At 38.8% G+C, this 21,921-nt stretch overlaps 1 protein-coding gene across 5 annotated transcripts in view; it reads left to right on the forward strand.

The window, feature by feature from the left end:
* The window catches only part of LOC139691421 (proton-coupled amino acid transporter-like protein pathetic), a 60,588-nt gene that overhangs the window by 10,000 nt on the left and 28,667 nt on the right, over positions 1–21,921 (forward strand). Inside the window, exons 1-3 of one of the 5 annotated variants that reach the window (XM_071589227.1) lie at positions 5,282–5,847; positions 6,934–7,079; positions 8,014–8,133. The exons of 2 other annotated variants lie outside the window; for them this stretch is intronic. In XM_071589227.1, coding sequence (XP_071445328.1) covers positions 8,101–8,133 — 33 coding nt within the window. In that variant the 5' untranslated portion in view covers positions 5,282–5,847; positions 6,934–7,079; positions 8,014–8,100. 2 more of the 5 variants (XM_071589226.1, XM_071589228.1) reach the window with 2 other exon arrangements.

Genomic DNA, 21,921 nt, shown 5'->3' on the forward strand with positions numbered 1-21,921 from the left:
ACAAGCTGCAGATATGACAATTCAATCGCTGGTTAATCGGTGAGTAGTACTTTTAGAAATGCCTTTAAGTAGCTGCTGAAATATTTGGCAGATCGATGTTTAAAAAGGTAACCGACTCACTGGATTTCATTGCGGGTTTCACCTCGTATATTTAATAGTTTTTTGCTCGAGTGCTCTAATGATAGAACATAAGGCTTGCGTAAGGTTAGCAAAGATAAGACTTCCATCTAGAGAGCGTTTTCCGCGTAATCTCTTAGGAAACACAAAGACAGTAATCCCGGTGAAGGTAAGCTCACTAAAATTTGATGCATTTGAATGCACATAAGCGTATGAATCCGTTGAAGTTACTGTCACGGCATCTCCCGGTTCTGTGAAAGACAATAATGGATTTAAAGTATAAAGTGGCAATGTCAGTTCTGGCGACGGGCATTTTGTGCTTATGCAATCCATGTACCAACTGATGAAAAACTATTTTTACCATACAGCTAGATCACTAATTACTTGGTTCCAGGCACGCTACCAATTTCAATTTAACGGTAATCTAAAAAATGCGACAAACTAGCCAACACTTAAATAGCGGCCGAAAATTTATTTGTCCAATTAAACGAAGCACTGTTGATAATTTTGAAGAATATGTTAATTTTTGTGTGATATTGGACGCATTAGGTAAGATGTCATCTGTGAATGTGCCTAAAACATGCGGATTTTTTACCAGTGTGTTTCTGTCGTGTTAAAGAGACCGTTTTGAATTCGCACTTCATTTCATGAGCCTCTTTACGGGAAAACCGACAAATGGGGATTTCTTTGGTAGCCTATCTTTCTTGATAAAGGTTTCTTCATCATGAAGTTCCATCAAGTTGAGCCGAAAACCACGTAAGGAATTTGATATTTGCGAGTTCCTCAGTATTTCTGTTGCTATTGATAAGTAATGCCGACTTACATATTCACGCAAAACTTTACTCGATCCAAAATTCACACGATTAAAACCGATAATCTCCCGATATTTGTCTCATTGTAGGAAAATATAATCGCTTCATTCCTGTAAAATGCATTAGAAGTACTCCATAAGCATTTCCGTGTTGCAGGGAGAGGATCAAGTCGACGAAATGTCGTTTACGCTGTGATTGTTAAATATTGCGACGGGGAGTGAAATATCGCCATTCTCGATGCCATTAAGACATTCGCATGGCTTTTGCTGATGTGTATTATCACTATATCCTTTAGCTTTTAAGACGCGCCTACATGAGTTTCAACTTCAGATCCAAAAATTCAAATTTTGACCGTGAAATTAGGTTCGTCAGACACTAATAAATGGGCCTGAGTTTTGTCCTGAAGTTACTCTTATTTGTTCATCTCCGGAAATCGCGCTTCATTAAGCGTAATTACATCACTTAAATCCTAAACCCCTTATTTTGTTTACTTCCTAATCGTTTTATTCGATTGGCGAGATGTTTCGATTCAATCGAAATGAATCGTTATAAATCTCTTGTGATGCGCATCCTATTTTACATTTTTTTATTTTTACTCGTATTCCTATTCTTCTTAGGTCGATAATTGTGTATATGCATTAATTTTTGTGACGCATGTTCGAGCGTGTCGGAAAGAAATTGTGGGTGGACAAAAGTCCATTGAATCAAGGTTAAGCAAACAATCCTGTCTCTCTTCTCAACAAGCGCTTATCTTCTCGGAGTGACATGAGCTATCAGAGTTCTATTCTTTTTGTAAGTCAACGGAGGATGTGAGTCTTGCCAAGTTTTTCTTAAAGTTGCAAACTCCAGTAAATTTTTTCTTGGTGGGCCACTCACCCCTTCCATCATACACTTCTACTCAGTAAGCCCCCACCTCTTCCTCGATGGATTACACAATGTTTCGCAAATATTTATTCATTCCAACCAGCGAAGAAATGATCCTCTTTCCATGTCTTCAGTAGTTCTATAATTTAATTAGACATTTAGAAGCGTGGTGTTCATCACCCTCTGGGGAATGTTTTTTTCGCCTATGATTAGAATTCTCTACTTCTAATGTTTCGATTTGAGAACGGTTTTGATGCTTTCCCAACCGCATGTCCTGTTGAGCCATATACGTGTAATATCAATCCTTCTTTGATCCTGCGGTGAGATTGGATGGTCTAATATGTAGCTATCGATCGCCGCACGGAAACCTCGAGATACTTTGTTCAAAGTGAAGACTTATGTTAGTGGATATGGGAGAATCTTGAGGAGAGTCAAGTGTGTGAATGATTTATAATAAGGGCGGATACAAAGGGAGAGAGGTAAGGGGTCGATGTCCTCACCCCCCCCCCACTGGAATCCTTGATTTTAGACAATATTTTTCTGGACAATTTCATGCCTATGCCACTTTTATTTTCAATCTTATCCCTTCCACCAAAGTAATTCGTAATAAACCACTACCAATTACTTCCACAATAGTTGCACTGAGTTTACGTACCATGGTAAATCATCGAATTAAAGGCCGAAGGCCAAGTTTCTGGTTCCACCTTTGGTTTCTATCACGCTTTTCGCGCCAAAATTTGATGCAGGAAACTGCGAAAGGGAATGGAGTCTGCGATGTTTTCTCCAGTTCCGATCCTGCTTCGTAATAAACATAAGGCCTTCAAAAGCTTGAGAGCTAGTTGTAAACAAGGGAAAATTCAGACGAACCACCACGAAAGAGAACGGCGCAAAAGGTGTGTGTAATATCCCCCTGATGTCCTTCGCGCATTCTGTGCGAAACATTTATAGCTTGGTAAAGAGTTTTCTAGTTCTAGGAGAAGTAATGATATGTACTAGGGCAAATTCAGGAATAAACTTGGGAAGGTTTTGCAAAAGAAGCATAATTAATCATACGTCGTCAAACCGTTTAGTTTTGCTTTGGAAAAATTTATTCATGACCTCGAACGAATAAAAACAAATGGCATAAATGGATTTCCATTATGCGGTTATAATAGTGTCAATTGAGAAAGTGAATTTACTTTCGACGAACTGATTTATTTTGAAAATTTTCAACATTCGGAAACAGTAACTACCCGCTTAGGGCTCCAATACGATCTGCCAATTGTTGGGCTACAACCCTTAGTATTCCTGTATTTTCCTCGTATTTTCTAATTTCATATTAAAGTTGATCCATTGTGAAATGAGGTATATTTTATACAGTTAGGAAAACGGTAAAAAAATCTTGTTGATATAAAGTGTAAAGGAGCACAGTTGGCGTAGAGTTTCCTTCTTTCAATTTTTCTCCGCTCCATGATGTTCAAAATTCTAGTTTTTTCCTCCCTCATCTCATATAATAAACATATCCTCTTTAAGAGCCCTCAACTCTTTATTGTGCGTGTATATCGGGAACTCTATTCATTTTCTCTCTCCTATTCGAATTGTCCCCAAGAATTTCCTCTCTTCCACAACCATGCATAAATCTTCGTTCGTATGTTTACATAGCCGTCCAACACCTATCGAATAAAACATTTATGACCCCCGGAGTAGACAGTTTCGAATCACCTCTGAGAACTGGATTTGCGTTGATAAATTCGGGGTTGCCCGTCGAGGAGCCAACGAAGAGAAAAAAAGTCCATGTTTTTCAAAGGTAGAAACCAGTTTAGTCTGGGGCCATGTGTGCTCTCGATTGTTTTGCTTATTTTTTAACCGGCGTTAGTTCTTGAATGAATCCTGCGTCCGTTCCCTCTGGTACGGTCACATTGATTTTTTTGTTGGGATAAAGAAGATGAATATATGAAGAAACCAATTGTTTCTCATTTGTGCGCGGGGCCTCGGCGATGAGAAGAAATAATGAAAGAAATCGTCTTTAAACGCTTCAACAGCCCGTTCAACATGACTTAGTAACCCGTTAATCATGACTTAGTTACACTCTCGCCGCAAAAGGTTATGTTTTCCATACCATAGCGATGAGCTACAAAATCAGCGTGCAATGGCGCTCATTTCCCTCACGATAGCATACTCATATTTATCAAGGTTTTACATCCTGTCGCAATGGAAATGAGTAAATATACATTCCTACGGAGACAGCTAATCTGAAAGAAATTCTTTGGCCTTCCTTGAACTGGCCAACTAATTAACAAGCCCTTGGAATACTTCTGAAAAGTTCTGTCAAGTGCCGGTACATGAAAATGACACCAATGAATTAGGAAATGCGATGAGTTCATGGAAATAATGAAATAATAATAATAAAGGCGTTGATAATAAGGAGCTTGGATTACTTCTCCTTAGCCAATGCAAAAATTATTCATTCGTCATTATTCTTCAGTTTTTAATTATGCGGTATAATAATATGATGGTATTAATGATACTATGGTACTAATAATATTTGATTTCGATTAGACGTCTACTGCAGTAAGTATGCCTTATCAAACTAGTAAGATACGTTTAATGAAACTCTGAGTGATGTGTGTTGAGTGAAACTCTTCGCATTTTTGACGGAATATTAATAGCCATCTTATCAGCTCTCGAGGCCACCCCAGACAGGAACTTGACACTTTGGTCACTCGGCCAACTCGTGAGCGGACACTGAATTATTAGAGATACGTATGAAGCAACCCCACCCCCTCCCTCGTTTGCGAACCTCCCCGCTTAAATGTGTGAACCTTTCTCCGCCTCGGCATCGTTGCAATTAAGTTTTTTTTTAATCAAGGGATATCGGCTCGGGATTTCGCGGACAGGTCACGCAGCGGGAATGTTTACATCCGGACTGGCAGGTTTTGCGACTCGTTTACGCGACGTCCGCGTGGGACGTGCGGATAAGAATTTTGCGGAATGAGCGAAATCGGCTGGGGAATCGCAAAAGAGAGATTTTCGGGTCCTAAGCCATTTATTCGAGCGTCATAATTACCGCGATAAGGCATGGCGGTGATATTATTTAGTCTGCATCTCATCTAATTTTCAATAAAAGTCATCATCAATTTAGTTGAACCCGTATTCTTGAGATGGCATTGTGAAGCGTCCATTATTCCTGCCTTTGCACATTGGGGCGAATGCACGCGGAGCCGCTGTCGACTCGTCCCGCAGGTTTTTCTGCCTGTTGAGGATCGTGGCGAGATGATCCTCATCCATGCATTTTAAAGGAATGCTGCGTTGAAGAAGCTACGCAGTTGCTGCACTGGTTTTGTATGCAATTGATTCTTTGGAGCCAAAAAGAAGGGGAAGAGTCTGTCTTGGTGCTGGCTCTCGACCTTCAACGTCCTACCTACCCCTCCGCCTCAACTCTGATAGACGCACCACCTTAATTTCCCCCGCGAGAAATGGACGCCACGTAAATACATACATGCACAGTATTCCTCGCTGTATCGCTAGTAGGCACGGTCGCACGATGAGCATGGTGTTTGCAATTTTCTTTTCTTAACTGTTATCTTTTTTTCAAGTCATCAAACCTCATTGAATCTCGTGTTATCCTAGACAGCCTCAATTCGCGTTAAATAATACAAAATGTATCGTGATCCTCAAGAAACCTACTTTGAGCAATCTGGATTTTCATAATCAACCTCTGCTTTCGTTGGAAAATGTGCCATGATAATAAGCTACCGAGTGGGTTTTTTCCCTTGGGCATTTGGTTCAAATGATTGCCTATGGACACCGTAAGCTGTTTAACTTGCAGTTCTATTTGCGGGAGACGGGAGGAAGCACATTGAAAGGAACTTGCACTTCTATCGTGAACGTGTGAATTTCACGCGTTTTCGGACCTGGTGCGAAGTGAACTTCGGAGTGAAATCTCTCTTTGTTACTGGAAATCTCACCGTTTATCCCTTTGCTCACTTGCGTGGATGTGCGCGTGAAACAGCCTTTCAAGGAAGGAATCGCGGCTTTTAAAGTGAAAATACACCACTGGATAACCTTCCTTTCAGTTAGTATTGCTCTAAAAATCATTATTTTGAGTGGTGATATTTGGCCGAATGATTTTATAGGCTAAAATTAATCGCCTTCTTTCTTTTCTAGTCAGTTCTTACGGTACGGTGGCATAGAATCGCCGCCAAGCCTTTTTTTAAAGAAAGTTTAAGAAAGGAAATGCCACTTATTCCTCAAGTTTTAAGATCAAATGTTTTCGAACTTTTCGAGTTCTGGGTTGAATATATATTGTTTCATTTGCTATCGATTGCTTTCGTTATATCATACATTTTTAAGTTGAAGTGTTGCCATATGCGGGCGTACTATTTTATCCATGTGCCGTTGCGAAGTGATGGCTTGCCTGCATTTTTACTATATATTTGTGTTTTAGAGAAAATTCTCTATTTGGATTACTTATTAAGTCTAACCGTGCATGCAAGTACGCCTGAGAATTAAAAAAAATTTCGAGAATGTCTTTCCGCGAGTTCAATAATAGGCCAGCATTTTTAGTGGCCATCAATTGTTTTAGCATCATTGCTCATGCTAGTGTCTTTTTTATTGTCAATATATATACCGAGTATTAAGATCAGCTATTATTTATTTTTTTATTTTTACATTGTGTGGTTAGATTGTTAAATGTCTCATCATCCATCCATGTTTCCAAGTTTTCCTTAAAAATAAACTAAGAAGTATTTCCTATTATTCTTCCTTATAGACATATAGAAAAATATTATTTTGTCCCCGATCGGCCAATAGGCCAACAAAGTTTGGATTCCATAGAGAATTCTTTATCGTACAGTCTTTTTTAATTTTCGCTTGCCTTTGTCCGTTAAGTTAGACGTATGCCGAATGCCAATTAGTGTTTCCGCTTAATGTTCTCCATTTCTCAAGTGCTTATGTTCTATCTAGAAGATGCGCGCATGGCCATATGTGTAACCTTGATTTTGGCTGGACTGAAAGCGATGGAAGGTCTTCAGGGTTTTATGTAACGCTTCGTATTTCGTTTCAATTCTTCACCCACCTCTGGCCTTCGTTTCATGCCGCCTTCGCCGAAATGCGCTTTCAACCAATCCCATAGTCTTTCGTTTCGCCTTTCTTTTCGAAGCATGTCAAAGTTTGCTGAATGTCCCGGTTCAGTGGCTTATCTAACCCAACATCTGTTGGAGGCTGCCTTGCATGCTTTTGATAAGCTCAGCTATACTCACCTGCTCCGACTTGGAAGAGGACCACGCTCGGCATTATTCCCTCAAGGTACGTGTATATATATGGCATTTATTTCGCTATGTGGATATGTGCTTTTGTTATGCATTACGGTATGTCTGTCAATATTTTTAAACGGAGGATTATTTAGTTTGCTCGGCCTATTCCAGGAAGGCAATGACTTCATATTTATAAACGCATAGTAGCCATAGGAAAAAGCTGCATGGGATGTAAATGGAGTTTAATTATTTGCAGCCGTTGTGGCGTTATACCTTTCACTGTAGGGAGCAACGAAATGGTCGATTTCAAATGTAACATAAATCTATTGTTCACAGTAAACGTTTATTTGGAAGGCGTCTTAATTATATGATCGGTGATAAAAGTTTTCATTGACCGTGATACTGTCCCAATGCAAGTCCAAGGCTGGTAGCCTTTCTTTTTAATTGCGTCTCTGAAATAAGAAAGATAACAAATTCCAATTTGTCACTTGTAATATGTATACAGTTTCAAATGTCAAAAAGATAATTTTGTTTCCATAATTGGAAATGTGTCAATGGCCGACGCTATGAATTACCCGATCGAATTTGCAGTTAAAACTTAATCTTAACTATTTAATTCAGTTGCATAAAATATTGTATGATAACATCGTGTGTTAAGAAAGCTGACGTGTTATATAATGTAATGCAGACTTCTAACTTTTCGAACTTGATAATTACCCTTTTTAAGACAGTGATTACGTTTAACTTCTCTAATCCCGTATTACGAAGTTGAAAGTCAATCAGATTGTTTCTATAGTCGATTTTATTCAGTAGTATGCCGAACTGCGTAAGTTGTCAATTACACTTTTGTAAAGCCTTTATTCCGATATTAAAAATGTTACTCCACAGGTTGTTTCTGTTTTACTTTTATTTTGTAAATAATGAGCTGATATTTTCAATATTTGTATTTGATGCTAAAGAATTAACTGCCATGAACTATATTTCAGGGGGAATTGAGCGGTAGAAGACACAACCCGGCAAGATAAAGTCTACAAGATTGACCTGGGAAGTGCTCTCCAGCATCCCTTGTAAAAATGGTTGACATGACTCCTCTACGACCTCTCGCAGTAATTATTTTAGTGTTTTCAACAAGATTCCATCCTATTTTCTTATATTATTTCATAAATGTGTCCGTGATATTATTACTAAGTATGTAAAATCTCTCCGTTTATGGTTGCATGCCAAACACATTTGGCGAATCTTATTTATTGTAACAGAATCTTATTCTACAGTAATGTGTTTTTAAAATAGAATTTTTTTGGATGAATGAAGAATTTTTTTGATTAATCTGTTTGGGTGTTCATTTCGTTTTCCGTATTACTGAGATAATTTGCCATCTCCTTCTATTTTTCTGTTTTGTTCAAGTTAATTTCCACAGTTTTAATGCGTTTTAAGGTTGGTTTACATTAATATTTATCTTCGTGTAGTTATTTTACTCTGCCAATCGTATTGTAATTATTATTCAGATATCCGTGGACTAATTCTAGACGTCCTATCTTTTTTTTACAATTTTCGTTTATCGCTAGTGACGGCTGTAGTTTATTCTTAAGTGGTCATGCCGATAAGTGAATTCAGTTGATAACAGGAATCATTAGCAGCTATATTTTAATTAACTTGAATATCCAGTTGTTTCGATATGATAAATAAAATGCATAAAATAATATTGTCGTATTTACCGAAATGGCACTGCTTTATCTGTCGATAATGCACGGAACACAAGAATACATTCTGATTGTGCTCTCTTTCTAGCAATTCTCCCCGTGGCCTCGTATTGCTCTAGAAGCACGCGTGCCCCTACCCTTTCTAACTAATATTCTCCTGAGTAATCATTTGCCTTCGACTCCATAATTTCCTGATGATATTAAGTACCACGTTAGTGTTGTGTAAAATCGAACTTACTGACCTATGGTCCGCGCATACTGCTGGTTTTCCCTATTTTGGGATGAGCGGTAATAGTAATCGAACGGAGTCTACTGGTCTAATTCCTCCTTATGAAATTACAATGAAATTATGAAAATGATAACTATGGCATTGGTGTGAATGAGCCTATGGAAACCCACTCCTCCACTTTTTCCTAAACCAATGTTGTGAAATTGAAACTATTTCTGTGATTGGCTGTTCCTTTGTGATTTTGTATGTACGTCCTTCGGTTTCCATTTTCTTAATCCCGTCCTATCTCGTACCACCTTTCTTTACCATACTCCTCTCCGTAAACTGCGGATCGTTGACGCTTTTCCCTAATATGAGCCTAAGCGAATGAACTGATATCTTAATCTACCAGTATTTCCCATTTGTACCTGTGTAAATTGTGGTGTTTAAACCCAGGTATTAGTCATGATTAAGAAAAATATCCCGTAAGATAAATTCTGTCTCTCTCCTGCCGTAATTAATCTTTTCCAAAAATCGTACTCCCCAACTCCCCTTCGCCTGCCGCTGAATTTCAATTCCCTATCACTATTGCTGTAGAACACATTTAGTCACTTCCTCAATCTGATCGTATACATCCCCTATTATTTTCCATCTTATGATTGCTTGTCGGCATGTAAGAAATAAGCTCGGCGGATGTGCTTTTAATAAATAATATCCTATTACTCACCAGCTCGTCTTCACCAATTTCTTTCGTTTTGTTTGATGCTAATGCTACCACAGGTAAAGCTACCCAGCCATTGCGTAACGATCGCTCCAGTAATCCTCCATATCTTTTCATTCCAACTCGCGCACACTAACGTTATTATATTTTCTCTCTCAATCTGCTTGATTTTTTATTACTTCCCTAACCTCAGAATCATCTTTACATACCAAGTCCCTATTATAACAGAGTCGCTCGTCTTCCTTTCGGCTGCAGCCAATTGAGCTAAAGCAAGAATTTCGTGGGATGACGACTACCTAGTCTCTGTCTTCTCCTCTGCTGGGCACGACTCCCTTTCATTTGGGTTATTATCATGACTGTGTCTATCATAATTTCTTGGGGTAAATAATGGAAGTAGTTTTCCATTGCCTACCACAATAGTGTTTTTAACGTGACACCATCATTTAAATGACCTCCCCACTGGGTGTTGGACGCGTTTGCAGTCACCCCAGTGAGGTACAGTGGGCTATTTTTTGTTCGGGAAATTAAATCATGCTTTGTGCATAAAAATTCAAAAAAATTCACATTGTGGTTTGCCTTATAATTTCCCCGTACGCCTAACCAGGCCTTTTGTAAAAATTCAGGATTTCAGTAAATTGTTCAACCCAATTTATTATTTGCGTTGTAAATGTAGGTGGTCGATGTCACACATATCATACTTTTATTTTAAGAGCATTCGGAGCATTTTTGATATGACCTTTTTCCTTTCCTTAAACCTTATGGAAGTGCAACAGGACGCACAATGAACATATGCTATGTGTTATGTAATGAAAAACTCCAACATTCAAAATACTGCTTACTCTTATGCTAAAAATTGTTAGTGGAGGGTCGGCCTATGTTTGTGTGGCAAGAGTCTCAGATTGGAAAAACCGAAGAAATGTGTAAAGGTCAACTTTCGCTGACTACTCTATAACATTGAGTCGGTACCTTCAACTACGGACCTTATTAAATCTGTTACCTTGCTAGACGCAATCCATTGAGCAGTGTATTCTCACAAGGAAATGTTTCACACGTTCTGTGTGGTCGCGTTTTACGGTGGTGTTCATAAGCGACATAGGTGATAGGTGGTGAAAGAGATGTTGGTGAATAGCTAATTTAACATACCCTGACACTCGATGGGATTGGTTCTGCAGGGTATATACGTTTTAGCCATGGTATGGTATTATCATTAAGTACAAAGAGATGATACATGACAAAGACACTGAGCCAGAGAATGGACTTTTTTGTCTATGGAACTGAACTAGTCAATTCCAGTACCTAATGCGATGTCTTTAATGCGAAAAATAATATGACCATAAAAAGTCTTAGTTAATATGAGTATTAAAATTGACTGATATATCCCTATTAATTTTCATTAAATGGTAGAGGAAACCTTAAATCAATTAATATTAAAAATGACTAATATGATGTTCGCATGTATGTTTTAGTTTTTTAAATAAAAACCTAAGTGTGTTCATTTGTGTGTAACTTCCTCGTTTTTTTCAAGATTCTTCTCCTGTTCCCCCAGCTAGCGGACACCTCCGTGGTTTGGTAATTTCTTCGTTGTTTGATGATAAATGAAAAATCAGTCTGTAAAATGTTCACACTTCATTTATTTTATCGACGATGGTTTCAGCACTATGTGCCACCATCAAGGGCATGCTCGAGACCGTGGTCGGTGAAATAAATGAAGTGTGGACATATATCGACGGATTTTTAATATATCATAATGAAATCCACATTAAAAGAATTTGTACTTTCCCACAGACTTCAATTTAAGATGCAACGCGTTCTTCGACTAGTGGCATCATCAGGTACAAAACCAGGTTTTTATACCTGTTGGTGCCGCAAGTCGGCGAGAAACGTATCATAAAATAAAGTCAGTGGAAAAATACAACATCTTTTGATATAGATATCCAATACTTCCACTAAGTGAAGCCTGAAATCTTAGAGCATGTCATAATGCGGTTTAAAATTTTCCGAAATTTAACGCTGATAGCATTATTGACTACCGATTATTGATCGGTTTAAAACAATTCGCGGAAACTATTACCCGCTGCCCAGTATTTTAAAAACCTAATCTGTGCAGCTTTTAGACCAGTCAGTTGGCGACGTGGTAGCTTCCTGAGTTCACAGTTCGTGGTGACCTACTGTAAGGCGTTTGAGTCAAATTCGTGTGTTGCCCATCGGGCTCTAAGGTAAAGATGTGTGATTTCCTTATAATCAAAGGTTATATGGGGAATCGCAAGTTGTGGGACGAACATGAAATGGCCTCCCGCTCTGAATGTGTGAATTTCGCACGACTAGCTCATCTTTCAGATGAGCCTTACAGTTGATGACGCTACAATATATTTCTAGAATTTTGGATGCAGAGCAGTGTTCCTGAATTGCGCAAGTGATCGGTTGCGCGTATAAGAATACAGCGGTATTTTTTTGTGGAATGAATCTAGTAGTTTGGCATTTCAAAATGCATAGCGTAGACTCTTCTGCTGCAGATTAAGTATCAGAGCCGAGGATGGGAAGTATTGGCAGTTGTTTTACGCTGCTATTAACCCTTTTATTTCTATTGATAAATAAGTTGTGATTTTGTTTTGGCGTATGTTTTCAGAACTCGAAAGTAAAACGTCACTGCTTGTGATGCTATTTCCAGTCACATCGTGATTTGTTTAGAAACTTTTATTGTTTTTGTTGAAATTTAGTGTGAGCAACAAGTTGAATTTATTTTGCCGGGGGACAAATTGAATTACACTGTCACCCGTGAATATTAATACACAATATTTATTAGAGTGGTGAATTGGTACTTGCATTATTGTGACGATTAATTCCGCATTGAACAGTACCAGAGGTTCCAAATAAACTGCGGGAGATATTCCGGTCAAGGCGAATGATTTTTACAATCTGAAAGTGTTGCATTGAGTACCAGAGGTATTTTGAATTTTATGAATTGAATTGGAAAGAATTTTTTTGGTTACCCACGCCCATGCATTAAATGTTTAACATGATTTTTATTACTGGAATGAATGTGTACATCCGTCGGTGGAAGTGAATTTAAAATTGGCTCCATACCACTGCAAAACTTGGGTCGCATCCTCTCCAACGGGACTCGCAATGTCCATAATCCAGTACATCAAGGACAGTGACAAAATATTTCATTTTAGTCTGCCTGACACGCGAAAGATATTATTGTTTACTGTATGGAAAAATATTTTAAGTGAGGTGGAGAAGGAGCATCGCTTAAGGGCGACTTGGTGATGTTATCTGGTGCCTAGTGTTTTTGCTAATTTTTTTGGCTCCAGATACTTCGGGGTTCAACGTCCGAGGACTCTTCACCCATTTTGACTCGAGCCCCTAGCATTTGGGGGCAAACTACGAAATTGGAATGCGTGCTCTTTTATTTTTATGTAGCTTGGGATGTGATTGGGATGAAGAATTGGAATATTCGTGACCCTCCCTTTCCTGGTGACCCATGCGAAAGGAAACTTACATAACTCCTCCGTCCTGTCAAAAGATGTCGATTCATTTGGACTTTGTGGCGGAAATATTTTCTGCGATCGCCCGGAGCTCATTGTTTTTTTTCGCGGCGATATCATGGCCTCAAAGACTGGAAAAGATTATGCCGCCAATGAAACATCTGTTCATTTATTCTTTTTAACTCTCGTCGCCTCTCTGTCACTAAGTATCTTGACTGTTTGCATATGCATATTTGCTAGGAGGGGAACTGAGGAGAGAACTTTGGGATCGAGATGGTGCGGTGGCTATCGCAATGGCTTCCCACCCTGGAGTCCCGGGTTCGAACCCTAGCGGCGTCTAATAATTTTCAGTGGTCCTTTGGAGGGCACTGTGAGTGAGTGGGTCCGTCGCCGTTAAACTGCGGACCCCTTGGCGCCTTTCGTTAACAGAAACCTAATACCGACGCCGGGTTTCTCTCCGCCCTTCATCCTTTCCTGTCCATCCCTAATGGCTCAAGTGACCTTAGCTGTCGGTCGCCTCCCCAAATACTTCTACTAGGAGAGAACTCTGCCACTTGAAAATATGCCTAATCGCCATCTGCAACTTTGAAATGTTGGTAAGCCTTTTATCTCAAGTGGGCAGAATATTTTAAATTTCCATTAAAACTGAGTAATATACCGTAAAACTTTCATAATTTTAAATGGATGGAATGTTTGCCTGTACATATGCATCATTTTATTTCAATTCAATTTATTTGAAAGATTTAGAAGGCACTCTTTGAGTATCGTTAAGGACATGCAGCACTTAATATCTCTCGTTAAAAGCTACGGTTGTGTGATTTTGTGTTCCCTTGATAAAAATGTACCAGAGAGTTGTAAATTTCATAGAGCTGTAATTTACCTATATTGATTAGGATTCTATACTAACGGACGCACCCGTTAAACTAATAAGTGAAACTATTTTCATCCTTTTGATTATTCTACCAGTCCATTTCTAGCCCAAGAACGTTAAATTTGAATTTTTTTCATCTATATTTTTAACTATATAGTCATCTTGCTTCTCTTTCTGTAGCATATCCCAGTACCTACCTTGTATTCTTGTTTCAATTTATGTGCTTTAAGATTCACTGATATCCTTTAAGCGTTGCTATCAATCTGAGGTCGCCGGACGCAATCCCTCAGTTTTTGGTTGCTATCTGGAGTTTTCATGCACCAGTGAATGATGAGCCGCCGAATAAAATCGATTTTATTATGAAACCATCCGGAAACGCTTCTAGAGCGACTGCTTTATCGATCTATGCAATGTGGTGGAAAATATATTTTTAAGTTGTCAGGTGCGGTAAATTCAAAGCTTGACTGCGTTGGCCATCGGGGCGTGGTTGGTGGGTCGGCCTTAAGATTAGCCGGATAAAATGAACAAGTTACTCGATAACGTTCAGCAACAGCCCTGATACTCTAACTATACGATTTTATTTCCCGATATCCCTCATCTCCATTTCTTAAACGCGGAAATTAGTCTGATGACACTCAATAGTGATTTATATGTTTTTCTTCATTGTTCCTCTTATCGCCACCCACCGATGTGTCTATAATGCCCCGTGAACGTTGTCTACTTCCCTAGACAGTTCGGCGTGTTTATTCCTGGATACTGTACACAAAAAATCTCCGACTCCCGCTATTTGACCGAAGAGTTATACCACGTTGGTGATAAGCTCGCTTCTGAGCCTACCCGCTGCCTAGTCTTCCTGTCGTGAGTCATTGAAAAATAGTTCGGGCAATCCCCGCTCACTTCTATCCATGGGCGTGAACATCAAGGAAATTCATTTTCATTTTACTCCCGTAATCGTGTTTGGGAAGTGCTGTCTTCATCGCCGGCTCCACGATGATGTCTACCGTGAGTACATCTGTTCCCTAGGATTAAATGTTAACTCTGCGGGGTAGATACATATTAAATGGTGGATCTCTTCGAAGTCACGAACGTGAATCAACAACAAAGTTTTGACGTGTTTCACTTCAGAAAGAACTTGTACTTAGGGGATATCTGGGAGACGATTCCAACCTGGGAAACACCATGCGTTTCCGCAAAAGATAACGTTCGAGCATGAATCTCACTGGATATTAATGGAAAGTATATTCGGCTACGAACCTTAATTCTCGGATTTGTGTTAGGTTTCTGCGTACACTTTTTATCTTGGATTACAACTAGGTAGAACTAATTTATTATTCCTTTGCCTAGCGTATTCTTAGCCTAATCAGGGACCCGTTTCTCAAGACTACGAATCTATCAAAGGCCCACGCACGTTGCTCATGCCAAGCTTTCTATGTAAAGTAAAATCATGTTGCACTTATTTTTTTCTGCTTTTCTCAGGTTGTGTTTTAGGACGTTCACCGAACTGATTTAATTGACACATACGACTGTTTGTAGAGGGTTTGAGAATTGGATTGTAGCTTCGAGATTCAAGTTCATTCTAGGTTGATATGATTTTCAGGATTCGATTCGGTGATGAGTAGGATATTTCATTAAGGAAAGTAATCTCGACAGCGGTGATTTTAGTAACTTGTTTAGTTTTATATGGCCTTGCGAATCCTCCTTCGAGACTTTAATTATATGCATGTGTGTGGTCTGGTGGACGAGACCATTTTTCAGCGATGATGTTGTAAAACTCGAGTCAGTGACGTCCCTCATGTTATCATTGTGAAACAAATGAGCCATTAGAATAAAGCTGCGACCTGCGAATACCGGACATTGGTTTTTCGCTGGATTAAGTTTGGGAAGTTCGAAGGTTACTTGTCCCTGCGTTTATATTGTCGAATAGCCGAGAAAAATGTCTTCATTTTAGAATTTCAATTGGCCCACTGCTTTCTGTTCCCTTGTTGAAATAATTAGTTGCTCTCGCTTTTGCTAACATTTTATCTGAATCCCTTTAAGTGCTTCTGATCATTAATTTTTCGACCAAATCGTTTTTCAAGTGAAGTGGCTGTAATTGATGGCAAAATCACGCATTACGCTGACTCTCTTTTACCTCGTCATACCTCTCTACCGAATATTGTATTTTTTTTCAATTATGCCCAAGGTAAAATATTAATGGATAAGGTCCAGGATGGAAAATCACGACATTAACTATTGTTTAAATATCCAGATGTAGTCCCCCTGGGTGTTCAAATCTCAAATCATCTTAGGAGTGGTGTTTATATTAAGTCTTATTCTAATTGTTTCATCCGTAAAGAATGAAAAAGTCACGAATTGGGCTTCCTTTCAAACGTGGACTTGAAAAGATAACTTATCACCCTCTTGTCGCCTCTCATAGGAAAGGCTGTCACCAACCACTACTTGTGATCGAGTCGCAGTTTTTATGCCTCGTTTCACCAAAGACATTCTGTTCTCCTCGTCAACAATTTTGGCTAAATGTGAAACGCTTCCGAAACCGTTACCGTTTCAGCCGCTAAGAATTAAAAGCCGACCTTATTCAGTCCCCCTAGCCGATAATTATTCGCCTGAAGTAGATATGTTATCATTCCGTGGGTTTTGGATTGCGTGGAAGTGGACGAGCCGAAGGTCTGCAAATGGGTCACTAATCGTTTCACCAAGGTCTAATACCCCAAATTCTCTTTTTTTGGATATCATCTTTCAAACCGGTTATAAAATCTCGAAGTTCGAAGTGATGAAGTTCCGCGTTGGACGCGGAGAGTTGTGCACGAATGAGCGTCCGAACTGCCTGCTTGCAACGTGGTATGAATGTATTAAAAAAGACTGCTCCTCCCTTGTTAATGTTTCGTCGGAAGCGGTGTCGTATTGAATACCCGACTTCCCCTCCAGCTGTTTTTAGTGGCCTGCTGTCAAATGTTGTGCCTCTTCGTCACCGCCAGCGACTTGTCCATCTTATCTCTAGGCAGGGCGTGGGCAGACAGAGTGGCTTTTGAGACAGTTGCCTTGGCAACCATGGCTCACTTTTCTCGCTTGCGTCAGCACTCTCCATTTAGCATGGCTAAGTTGAAATTCATAGGCTGGACCGGTTTGTTTTTATGAGGGGGGCCTTCACCTTTTTAGGGCTAGGTCACGTTTGGCGAACATTTTCACTATTTCGACCCACCTTGCATATTGAGCTGGAGTTAAAATCTTCCTCGTGCCACTTATAGAGGCAATACTTTGCGTCAGTCACCCTCGCCTTCGGCAAAATGAGTAATTTTTGGAACTATTTTACTGTATTAAGATTCTCTTTTGAGTAGGACCTCAGGTGCATGGTCAAAAGTAATGCGATTGTGTTGTTAATTTCAATCAATGGAACCATTCCATGTATACCATGCCACTTTCTATTGATGGCCGTAGACTACACTCCTAATTAATATTAACACTAATGCTGCATAGGTGGCTCAAATACATTCTGAATGTACTTTAGTTTCCGGTTTATGCCTATATCTACATAGTACTTGGCTTTTCCGATTTCCATCAGAATGACAATCGTGTAATCTCCCACTTTCGTCGCTTTGGCTAGTGTTTTTACTTGCCTTAAACGTAGCGTAAGTGAAAATGTTGTCTTCTTGAGGAAATTCGACTTCGGGATTTCAATGGAAATAAATGTTTTTATGTTTCCCGAATACATTTCGAGTATTTCTAAAACGATGCATGTCTGTGTGTACGTTTGTAACTGATAGGTTATTTAGGGTCCGGTAACTTGAAAAATATTTACATTAGCTCCACAAAATTTCATCCTTAGCAATTTGTATGAAGAGTTGAACTGATTAGATTTTGGCCAGAGTCCACTCCTCCGGGGGTGACAGTTTTTTCAACGTGTGTGGCATCGCTACAAAAATATTTAAAAAGAGCGGCAGTTCTGAAAACTACTATTACAAAACTTAAAAAGAGACGTTTCAGGCGTGATATGGTGGAATATCATGATTAATTAAAAATAGCAATTTTCCACAAAAATAAAATTTAATACGACCGGTTTCAATGTTACTACATCACCATCAGGTCTGACCTGATGATGTAGTAACATTGAAACCGGTCGCATGAAATTTTATTTTTGTGGAAAATTGCTATTTTTAATTAATCACAAAACTTATAATGCGTATATCCGTGATGTTATTTTTCTCTGTAAAATATGAAAGATAGGAGTTATTGGCGTGGGATTTGAATCATCATAAAGATTATTATTTTTATTATATGTAATCTGCGGGTTAATGTAGGTTTTTCCATGGACACAAGCTGCCAAACGGTACAGCGACAATTCCCTTGTCTCTATTAACAAAGCATAACTTGATGTCCATCATTACGAAGAAGAGCAGAAGCCCCTCTCCAATTGCGAATACTTCATTCCTTCCAACATCCCAATGCTATTCCTACCCCTGCCTCGTTTGCCTAACATTCTCCGATTGTCACAGTGTGCGACGTCCCACTGCAAATCAACATGGTCTGTATCCATTCTTCCTGCCTCGTTTTGATTTCTCCCGGCATTCGCCTCTCCTCCCCCACCTATCCACCAATCCTAGCACTGCCTCCTTTCTTAAAGGATTGCCTCTGGATGTCAGTATCACAGGAACTCAATTGTTGGTGCTGGTTTATTTGTCCTAATAGGGTGAATGCATAATCGTTTCGACCCCGGAAGCAGAGAGCTTTCTGAAAAAGTTACAATTTTAAGAGTTAAGTGGAAGAAGCCATGATTACTAGACTTGTTACTTCATTGCACCTTGCAGAAGCACAAGGAAAAATTTTTAATGGGTGTGAGTAATGCCGTAAGTTACCGTCAATTTATTATTCAGCCCTTCTCTCAGGACCTAAAAAGGAAAACATTATTAAGAAAGTAATGTGCTGGTCACATAGGATATTTTTCTCCGGGTCAATTGAATTGAAATCCTGTGCTAGGCGAAGAAAGGACGAATGCTAGTTTCCGCAATGATGGCTCCTTTTTTTAGGCGATTGCTTAGTCTTCGTCCTGATATCGCGTCCTATTGTCTGTGAAGTCTTCACGATGTCGCATATAGTCATCAAGTATAAAATAACCTAATGACGAATATCTCTATTATTGATAGAAAAATGTTAGCAGTAGTTAGCAAGTTCCATCATCTACCAGTTTACCATATCCTCATCAAAGGAATTGATATACTAAAAGATAGTTTCTAATCACTTCCGTATCATTTTAGCGGTTACATACTTCTGATTACCAAACTCTCATGTATAACATGTTTTTAATTGCCGACCCATTTAATTTTTTTTAATGCCAACCAGTCTCGGTTGTCTCTACAGAACCAATTTTATTTATTATTACATCTGCCATTATGAATAAAAAATAGTTTTCCACGCCAAAAGAATGAAAGTTGAAACGGAAGTGATGGTTGATAATCCTGCGCAGCATTGGCATTTATTCCCGAAGTGAAGTTTGGTCTTTCCTTGGACCCATTCATCTTTTATGATTTTTTTTCTTCTGACCAACAAAAACTGCTTTTGAATGCACACTGCAGAAATCTAACCCTGGCTTCAATTAGCACATGTGGTGTCTTATACTTGATGAACGTAATTAGAATGGGACCAGTTACCACACCATATTTAACGAATTATGTAAGCTTATCGTATATTTCTGCTAGTAGATTAAATTCTTTTGCTTGGGGTGGTTTCAATCAATAGGCCATAAAAATATTTCTTCCTCACAGAATTTTATTTAGATTTACGCAAGTCGTTTTATCGTATAATACTCACAAACTTATGTAATTATGCCTAAAAAATAATATGGCTAAAGCAATGTTTAATGGAAGAAAATAGTGTCAATAGTGGCATCACATTAATGAACATGGGGATCGCTACTTATAAAATCGTCTCTCTCTCTCTCTCCCTAATATTTAAACCCTGGCGAAAGTGAAACAACAATTTGTCTGAATTTCATAGTGTCGCGAATTTCGAACGAGAAGTAATTGCTCGAGTGTCTCAGTAATATGTTATTTCTTCGATCAACAAGATTGATAAACTTCGAAAATTTCGTTGGGGTTAATTTTTTTGTGATAAATAAATTACGCGTGTTTGGAGCTCCTAACATTCGGTTTCTTAGATAGGTTCTTCGGGAGTTAGAGGAGAATTCCACTTCATCAATATAACGAATGGTGATCTCATCCACTCGCCCTGCTCTCATTGCTCGTGATTTTACAACAGCTGACAAAGACCTCTCGTTACTGTGGTTCGTTCGCTTCATTTTTTCGTCCAACTTGTTTTTCTTCATCCTTTTCCACACGCCACGACGTGGTTGACTCACAATCGATGAACCGCTTAGTGGAATGCGAATCTTATCACCATTCCTTTTTCTCTCCTCCGAAGTTCAAATTTTGGAATTAACGGCCATGCATGTGCTTTAGCAGACGGTTGAAAACGATTGGCCGAGTGGAATTTTTACCGCTGTGCTGTTATTTTTGCTGTGATCTTGCAGGGGAGTTGAAATCATATGGGTCTATGATTTTTGCTTAAAAACGTGGGCGCGCTCGTTATTGCTCAACACGAATAGATTAGATACGCCAACGGAGACATTGATTACTTCTTGATTGTTATGATGTTGCTTTAATGAGATCGACCATTAATGTATGCAACAAATCTCTGGGTTTCTCTCCCGCTATTAAACTGGCCAACGGGCCAGCCAATGGAGGAGTATAATTCTCGTTGAATTTTGATCTCTCTATCACGATTGCCGGTTACTAAGCGCCTTGGTACAGGGCGCTTAGCAACCGGCACTTTAACTGCTTAGGAGGTTAGCGAATAAAGTAAAAAAACCATTTAATGTATCCACAGACCCAAGAGTTCTGATACATTCACACTCTGAACGCAAAAGGGGAACGTTTCAAAGTTTTTATTACAATGGGTTTTTACTGAGAAATAAAGGAAGAGGAGCGAAAACTCATTGTGCTTAATTCACTCGTGAATCACGAAATTGTTTTGCAGAGGGTTAATTCAACAACTCCATCGGTTTCAAAATTAGCAAATCCGCCAAACTGGATGAGTTTCTGGCAAATGTTTCGAGAACAGATTCTCCTCTTTTTTACCGTTCCTTGAATACACTTTAAGCCAGATAATTGCAAAGGGCACTAATTCTCAAGCGCTTGAAAATAGCGAACATCGCTCATGTGGCTAAAAGTAGAAATAACCAAGACTCGTATTAGTACCAGAAACTTCACTCCGGTGAAATACTAATCTTACTGGTCATAATATAATAACTTGATAATTAAACATTGAGATAGCAGCCCGAAAAATGTAATAAAAAATAAATCAGGTTAAACAAAGCCCGTCCTTATATAAATAAATATATATGATGCTTTAAATCGGGGAAATGGAAAAAAATTGAAGATAGTTTTCATAGGCTGTAGGTAACTTTTAACAAGTCGCGTACGCTTGTGTGAAATAAATAGTAAGGCACCGATAATTGAATTTAGTAAATTCAACAAAATAAATCTACAGCTTAATATCTAGCCAAATGCAAAAGGCAGTAGTAGACGGTTCAAAATACAGTTACGTAGAAGTACGTTCTCATGTCAATCTGGATTGTTCCTTAAGGGACATCTATGTATGTTCCCTCGTAGATACAAGGCGATTAAAAAGGTATTTGAAAATCTTGGTTCCAGTTGCTGGTTGAAGTGTGTAATTTTTTGTCGTTGGTTATGAAAATTCTAAATGTAAGAGTTTATGAATGTTGATAGCAGCAGCAGCGTACCGTAAAGGTATATTGACTGTATTTTCATCAATAATGCATTACGTTAGCTCATTGTAAATCGATTTTAATTTTTGAAACAGGTATTTGGAGATTTTAATTTGATTCAGCGTTGAT

This window comes from Hetaerina americana, unplaced genomic scaffold (assembly GCF_022747635.1).
Source record: "Hetaerina americana unplaced genomic scaffold, ioHetAmer1.1.p SCAF_35, whole genome shotgun sequence".
NCBI classification, from domain to species: Eukaryota; Metazoa; Arthropoda; class Insecta; order Odonata; family Calopterygidae; genus Hetaerina; species Hetaerina americana.